Source organism: Centroberyx gerrardi, chromosome 23, assembly GCF_048128805.1.
Source record: "Centroberyx gerrardi isolate f3 chromosome 23, fCenGer3.hap1.cur.20231027, whole genome shotgun sequence".
Lineage (NCBI taxonomy): Eukaryota > Metazoa > Chordata > Actinopteri > Beryciformes > Berycidae > Centroberyx > Centroberyx gerrardi.
The window spans coordinates 14,395,378-14,404,071 of NC_136019.1; the positions used below are offsets into that span (position 1 = coordinate 14,395,378).

General features: G+C 42.7%; 1 protein-coding gene across 1 annotated transcript in view; it reads right to left on the reverse strand.

Moving 5' to 3' along the window:
- Positions 1 to 3,595, reverse strand: part of LOC139932723 (ADAMTS-like protein 1) — a 77,735-nt gene extending 74,140 nt beyond the window's left edge. The window contains 1 exon segment of the mRNA XM_078291711.1: positions 3,551 to 3,595. Coding sequence (XP_078147837.1) covers positions 3,551 to 3,595 — 45 coding nt within the window.
- Positions 3,596 to 8,694: the final 5,099 nt, after the last annotated feature.

The window sequence follows — 8,694 nt, forward strand, 5'->3', positions numbered from 1 at the left end:
CTCCTGCTTTGATTCCACAAAATGTCTGAGTGTTAATGTTATCATTACCCATTTAGCTATAACTGGTTTAAAAGCCACTGGGACAGGATACATGGATGGGAGACACAACTCATATTTTTCCCATAACATTTCTATGAGGACATTACTCGAATGGCCGTATGTTGCTGCGCTTTAATAGAAGTTAAGAGTAAAGAAAAATGGTATGCGTTTGAAGTGGTGCATCATGTCTTTTCGTTTATTGCCTATTATGGGTGGGCGTTGGATTATTCACCGCCTTTAATGAGAAAAGAAAATCTACTGTGCCCTGGCTATCTTGAACTTATTGTGAACTTGAGATAGAAAGAAACAGAGCACAACCTGATGGTGTCAATATCCTCAATAAAATGAGACTTTGACTGCTGAGCATTTGGCTTGCAGCAACACAGATTCTGCACTCTGCTCAAGACAGTGCATGACATACAGTAGTGCTCACACAACAACAGACACAAGCAAGAGCACATGCTGATGTGAGGATTTCTCCGACGCCTGCTGAGAGCCATGGAAGTGGAATCAAACGCTTCACCTGAGCAACACAGCTTCCCTTTTGTCCAATGCAGTTGGAGACACAGTGAAGAAGAACGAAAACAACAATGTTCCAGGAAGAGGAACTCTAAAGACTGGTTCCCTCCGGACCTGGCCCTTGTGAGGAGCAGGCTGCACAGCAGGAGGATGCTAACATGCAAAGACTCAATGAACTGGTCATGGAGACTTTCGTGACACCTGCCAGGGACTTTGGGGTCACTTACCGCACATGGAGAACATATTTACCTTGATGCTCTTCAAGATTAGTCCTCAAGATCAAAGGGGTAAGAGGCTTTGCACAGTTCACATTGCTTCTGGTTTTTCATCATTATTCCAATACAGCACTAATTTTCAGGTATCTGATATATTGTTGTATTGCTATGATACATAATTATATGATCAAGCTAATATTTTCCATGTATATGCACTTCAGTGTTTATCGAATAAATTCAATGTTTAATTAACTTGCTGTGCATCTGAAGAGCCATGCTGCTTTGCCCATCTTCACTTTTTTAATGCATTATCTTAAAAATACAGAGTATCCATTGGTGCACTTAATGTTTAGTTGCATGTTTAACATACCCATTAACACTCATATTATGAAACTTAAAATTCCTAAAGACATATAATACAGCAGTTCATTTCAAAGTACTGCTCTACAACAAAAGGTTAAAAAAGGCTTTCAAGAAATTAAGCATTTGCAAATGAGACTTCATGAAAAATAAAGTAAAGTCAAAAAGTCTAACTGAAGAGGTGTTGCGGATGACGCAAATGTTGTAAGGGTATGATGCTTTACCATCAAAGGAGCGCCATAAAATCAATGTTAATGGCTCTTGCAGACGCAAACAAGCAATGCCTAAGACGTAAGCAAGGGTGACCGAGTGACGTATGTAATAAAGCTTCTAGTTTACAATCCCCAATAACTCCTGGCAAGGCATGTGCCTGCCATATACTGTGACATCGATAATGTTTGTGGGCTGAGCTAAGGAAGGTATAAGATCCAAACATGGACAGAACCACAAACTTAATGGTTGTGTGCATTAGTTCTGACTGTTTTTGTTTTTCTCTCTTATCTTCTTTTAGGTGCACTGTTCATCGTCAGACAGGGAGCAATCTGCAAGACATGGATGCTGAATAACTGTCAGCTGAATGCATTCTGCTCTAATACTGTCTATGTAACGCATACTGACTGTTGGTCAAACCATCTCAATCAAGCTGTAAATATGAAATGTAAAGAAAAGAATTATATTTACTATATATACTTTATTAGATTTTGTACATTTTGTACATATTTACGATATACTATACTATAATATATTTACTACATATTTAAGGCATATTTAAACTTGCAATAATAAATATTAAGCTTTTACAAATGGTTTGGTGACTGGTGCAATCTTTTTCATCATCAACAGTGATTTGTAATAGTGTGATATACTGTTCTGTATATTATCTATGGCATATATGGCCCAAACAGTGTTGCAATAACTTTATATATCCCTACGTCATACTTATGTTTTATATTAATTCAATTGCCCATTGCTTTAATTGACCAGCCTATTTTCCTTGTGCAGAAGGAACAAAGAAGAAATTATTAGAAACAGTCACCACAGCCCACAAAGGGATTTTACAGTCCGCTTCCTTACTGACTGCTTCATGGTGTCACACTACTTAATATTCCTAAAGGCAACAGGATAAGTCATCTAAAGTGGGCATCATCGATCATGTCAGACCATAGTTGTCACCAGCCGTTTTTCTTTAACTATCCACTGGCTTTTTGCGAGAATCCCTTCAGACCGCAAAATATCAGCCTGTAATACAAACACAGACCGGCACAGCTCCTCACACCGCCTGTGCCCTCACAATAAATCATTATTCTTCACTCCCTAGTTGTGGAACTGACCACAAACCGACCGCAACCTGAGCGCTTGACCAGTTCAAGTGTGCAGCGTTAATGAGTAGCACATTTCCTGCTTTTGACAGAGGCAGACAGGTTAGTCCACCTGCTGACCATGTGTGGGGCCACAAGGGCTCATCATGGAGCACCCTGCTTTAGCGGGGGTGCTAATTTTGTGGTGTGACAGCACAACGCCGACCTCTCTTCGCTTACAATACAAACAGATCAAGATATTAAATCCAGAGCTGAGGCCTTTGTATCCCATTAGCCAGAAGGGAGAAGTCTTAATATAAAAATAGCTTAGCCACTAACATTAATCTCTGCACCAGACGTGGTGTGGTTTCCCTGCTCAGGTAACGACTGCTATTATATTTAATGTGGAGGTTTTTAATGAGGCCCTCAAAAAAGCTCTGACAGCTCGGAGACTAGCATGGTGAGTTGTGACAATGCCAGTACCGAAACATAAGACCTAAAAACCATTGTTAAGTGTTTTTTCTTAATACAATACATGTACCGCAGCCACTGTGTTCCAATGATTCTGCATGGATCCTCCCTCAGTGGAGGTTATATCACTGGAATAGTTGGCAGGACAGTCAAAGGTATCCGAACTGAACTGAGTAAGCACTTTGGTACAACAGCCAAATTAAATCTCATCCTGCAGCATCGCCACTATGAAGGTGTTGAGTTGGTATAGAAAACCAGTGGGCTATAGAGATCTGGTTTGGCCCCGTGAGGTCCCTCCAGATCTGTGAAATTAAGTGGACAAGCAGAGCAGTTGGGCAGAAAGTGACATTCTGATTTATTGGCTACAGGGCTCCTAGGGGAGATAATAGCAGCAATGCTCTCAAGGCAAAAAAAACAAAAAACAGAGCTATTTGGAGGAACATGATTGGCTGCTGTTGGACTGATAAACACAAAATTAAGGTACAGAAAGGTGTCCTAGTGTCAAAACAAGATTAAACCAGCCCTTCTGAAAACTACAGCCGAAGCATTTTGACAAGTGAAGTCCAAGTCTAGAGTGTTTGAGGAGGCACAGCTGGGCCTGACCTCTTGGTCTTATATACCAGCAGCAGGAAATGCTGTCATGCCCACACAGCCCGAGTCCACATGGGTTCCCACGGTGAGGGAGGATGACATCCGGACACATCGCATGTCACTTCCTGAAACATGCCAGCCCTTCCTGCCACAGACAAGGTCTCTGTACGATTTGAGCATTACAGACTCGAAGCTGTTTAGCAAAGACACAGAGAGCATTAGACTGTCTGCCTCTTGTCGTGTAATGGCTGTCACTGCATTGTGCACACTGAGCAGAGTCTTTGTTCCTATCTCAAAAACAAAATTGTAAGGCTGTAAGATATACTTGCTCTCCTCAGCTGGCAAAGCCACACAAACATCTTGTTCCTGCATGCTTCTGGATTCTGCAAGGGTAAGGTGCCAAACCAAATAGCCAAAATGGTCAATTAACTCACCTCATGGAGCCAGACCTTTCCACACACATTGTTTCATCTGCAGCCATTGTCAAATGGGAATAACAGCAGAAAAAAAGCAACCAATCACAATCCAGGTTAGTGCTCTAGTGAGAACTAGGAGTGCCTTTACGCCTCTGACTGACACAGAAAATGAATGGTTGAAATCCCAGGACCAAGTTGTGGGCATTATGAATGGGTGGGTGGGAATCCCACACAAGCAATAATGCAATACAAATTGCAGAGTACACAACTCATTTGCCCTCTGAAAGTAAGGACATTTATTACACTGTCAAATACAAGTCTGTAACGCTCATTGCTTCATAGAAAGCCAAAAACATGTTTAAAATCAACACACGAATGTAGATGTGGAACCTGATCAAGTTTAAACTAAAGAATTGAAAGGATTTGGGTCCTGGATCACATTCTTCACAATATTCCTCGATGGCCTCTAAGTTTTCTGGGCCAAGCTGTCCTTCCAATGTGTGAGACAAAAAGAAGAGGCTGAGAAGCCTGGGCTCAGCTCTGACATAATAGCTCTGCTTTCAGTTATCCACCCAGTTTACATCTTCCATCACACCCACTTAAAGACAAAAATGCCATTTGTTTCCCGGACCACTGCCTCTGCCCATGATGGATGGCCTTGGCCCTTTGTTATAGTTGGTTCTAGCGTGTATCACATCTGGGCCCTGGTGTGTGTGTGTGTGTGTGTGTGTGAGTGCGTAGGGAAGGTTATGTAAGAGTGTGTGTGTGTGTGTGTCTGTGTCTGTGTGTGTGCGTGTGCATGTGAAGCGAGGGTGGACAGTCATGACAGAATCACCTTTTCACAGGATGAGACAGAGTTATCGTTTCCCAAAAACGTCCATCTTCTCTTCCTCCCTCTCTCTGGCCTTACGCCCAAAGCAGATCAACAAACTCCATCGTTTACTTTCCCACCGAACGCCAAATAAAGAGGAACTCCTAAATGTCATTAGTTATGATATGGGGGCAGGGATGGGGCGTCTCAAGAAACCGCCTTGGCGGGCATCCGAGTGTTAAGTGGGGTGTGAGCGATGAGCGATGAGGAGACATACAGCCAGCTCATTGGTGGAGGCAAGATTTGGGCAGTGATTGGCTTAGGACCATATCTGTTCAAAAGTCATGACCTCAGGCCGTAAGATCGGCTGCAAAACACAAAGCAAAATTGCTCCAAATATTACAGTTGGTGCTCTGCTCTAAATTCTATGAATCAAAAGAGAAAATGTGAATGAAAAGATATTTTTGGACCTAGTCCATTTATCCAGGGCAACTCTCACCCGTCATTATTGTTAGCAAAGGTAATGTGCACATGAAGAATAAACTATATCAACATGGGACTGCTCATACACTCACACTCTGGCACACACACACACACAGGAGAGGAGAGGAGAGGAGAGGAGACCAAGTTGTAAAATTTTGGTTTTGGGAAAATGAGACGGATTAGTGTCCCAGCCCTCTTCTGCCCAATGCTGCATATTTCCACAGGACAAACTTCCAACTATTATCAAAATCCACCTCCACACACTGGGCACAGTCCAATATACACTAGATGTAGATAGCCGAACGCTCAAGTGTGAAACCCCTGCATGCCCCAATATCCACCCCACTACACACACACACACATGCCCTAACCAACCCCAAGAGCATCAGTGAAACCCATCCCCACTGCATAGTGAGAGAGTGAGCGCTGCATACTATCAGATTAACACAATACTGGCAGCGGTCCAGCAGTGAGACACGGAGAGAGGGTGGGGTCTCCAGCAGCTGTGTGACAGCTCTCCCTCACAGCTTTTCATTAGTTTGATCGATTCATTGGCCCGACTGGCCGCTCCGTCCGGCGGTGTTAAGTAACCACGGCCGTTGACTTCTGTCAGTAACGAAGCCGTGTGTGAGCCCGAGTGTGTGCGTGCGTCTGAACACATGACCCCCCGCCCCGACAACAGCAGCTACAGAGACGGATGGTGTAGTCTTGTGGTCGAGGGAGCCGCAACTTTGCAGTGGATTTCAATTAAGAGTGTGTTAGTACAGGGAAGGCATGGTTTTGATTCACAACCCTATACACACATACATGTAGATACACTCACTCACACACACCCACACACAAACAGCTGTCCTCCCTCATCATATTGAATCTAAGAAGGATTAGAATTGACAGCTGGGTAGCACAATTACAATACAATGTTCCATATGTAGCAGGGCAATGGGTTCACCATACTCTACATGTGTGCTCTTGCACGGCTGATTCAAAACACCGGGGTAGTTTCACGCAAAAAGGTGACTATAGACATCAATGGATGATTGATGACAACAGTTTATATGGACTTTTGTAGTGCCGCCCCTAAAATTCTCTTTCAACTTGCCATTCATTTTTCAGTCACTGATTACTCACAGGATTGCTTTCTTTAATTTGACGTGAAATTACATATTGCAGCATATCACTACATATCGATTTTGCATTATATTGAAAACTGATATAACTGACTATAATGAAGTATAATTCAGTGAGATACCACATACTGGTTTGAGATAACTTTGCCAGCTCCCTTGACAGACACATCCATATTAACCTGGAAGGCAACACTTGCAAATGTTTTTTATTAGTGTTATTATAGTGTTGTTATTAGAACTGTTATGTTATCTTGTATAAAACGATTTCCAGCATAATGTATACATGATTACTTGTGCACTTTCCATCCTATCCTCATTAAAGAATTTACTGCTGTTCTGGAATTGTTGACAAAAGGTATTGTGTGTTATGTAATTTATGTTGTACAATCTCATTCATTCTCCAAGTTTTTGCCTGCACACTCTTATCTTGTGTGCTTTATTTTACTCCCTTCTATTCCATGGAAGTTTCTCAATATGTGTGCAAATCAAATCTAATCTAATCAAACCAGCACTCTTTGTGTGAGCTGCACTCACAAAGCCCATACACAGCCACAGCAAGTTATTTTTTCAATTGATTGTCTTAGGAAAGTAAGCACAGGCTCAGCACATGACTGAGGTCGTTCTGTCAATGGTGTGTGTGTGTGTGTGTGTGTGTGTGTGTGTGTGTGTGTGTGCGTGCGTACATGCATTCATGCACACACTTGTGTATGTGTTTTGTGTCTGGATGGGACTGTGCTGACATACAAGCCTGGAGACTTGATAATCATTTGGGAATTTCCACAGCGTGATTGATAGGTATAGTGTATAAAAATATGAAAAAGTAATGCAGAAAATCTGATCCCATAGCCAATAAGCCAAAAAAACATGTTTGTTCAGTGACATTTTTTCTTAACATTGACCTGCGGTGCAGTCAACACAGTCTGGGTTTGAGTGCTTTGGTAACTCGCAGGCGCTGGCTGTTCTTTGCCTTGCCAAGAATCAAGTGGTACAATCAGATCTGTTCTTTCCACATTCTCTTCTTTTTCAGCTATGCTTGCTCGGTGTACCAGCCTGTTGCACCCTCTGAAGAACTGGCAATGCCCCTAACATGGATCCCTCCACGAAACTCATGCAAACAGTACATGCCAGACCTCCCAGAAGACCTATCCAGTAATCGCTGTTTTCTTTGAAAGAGACAAGGAACAAACCTGGCAAGCTGTTAGCTTGAATTAAAACCACACATCCCTGAAGGCCAACCAAATTAAACCTTGGTGGCGTACAGTAAGGTACTGCTAAGGACTTTCTTACTAGTCAAACAGAAAGGGAGAGAGAAGAGATGGCAATCTACGAAGACCCTCATTCTCATTCCACAGTGAACGCCAACAAATTTGTTCCGCGGAGTTTCCTAAACTGTTTTCGCCGACAGCAACATGCGCCATGAAAGTCGTGCCTCTCTCCAGAGCGCCGTCTGCGGTTGCTGCGGAATCGCTGTTGCATTCCTGCTCCCAAATTAAGCCTCTCATTTGCGGAGTTGCCTGACCATCGAACAATCTTAATTTCCATATTCTGCGGCATTCTCGAGTCCTGATCTCATCTAGTTGGCAGGGAGGCGGATAATGAAATGTTGCCCCGACTGTAGTGTGGCATTATCTCTAACTATCCAGCCCTCCGCATCATAATCCACACTCCATTCTTCAATTTTGTTCTGCGTCTTTGGAGGCCAGCTGCACGTTGGGCACAAAGTGGAAAGAATTTGGCAATTTTACCACTAAAGTAAGTTCTCTGCCTGTTACTTAGACTTGCATTCAAATGCTTTGTCTCTACAATGTGTGCACGACAGTGGTCTCGTCTCTCTCCCCTCAGGAGTTGCAGCCATCTGTGTGTCCTTTTAATTGATTAAGATGGATGTCACAGATTTAGCATAAGCTCTGAAGCGTGCTTGGATATGATGGAAATCAAGTTGTCCCTTTGTTGCTCTGTCTGAGGATTTCCTTTGACAATTTGGTTAGAGCACTGAAACAGCATCTGTTTGTGGTGATCAAGCTTGTAAAAGCCTACATGCTCTCTTGTCTCAGAACCAGACTATTGATTAAACAGAAACTGATTTTCTACAAATGCATATCTATGACCATGGCATTTTGGCTGCTACACCAAAAGTGTATTGCATTGATTTAAACCGCAATGCTGGCTTCCCTCATTCCTTTTGCTTTACAGACACATGATATGCATCTTAGATATGGACCTAATAAATAAGAGAGATGGTGTGAAGAGAGACAGGCAGAGATAAATCAAAATCTAAACCTATTCATAGGTTTTCACTCATGCTTGTGCGGGTCTGGAAGAGGCACAGAACAGAGCTTTATCAGCTGCCTTCATCCCTCTCTT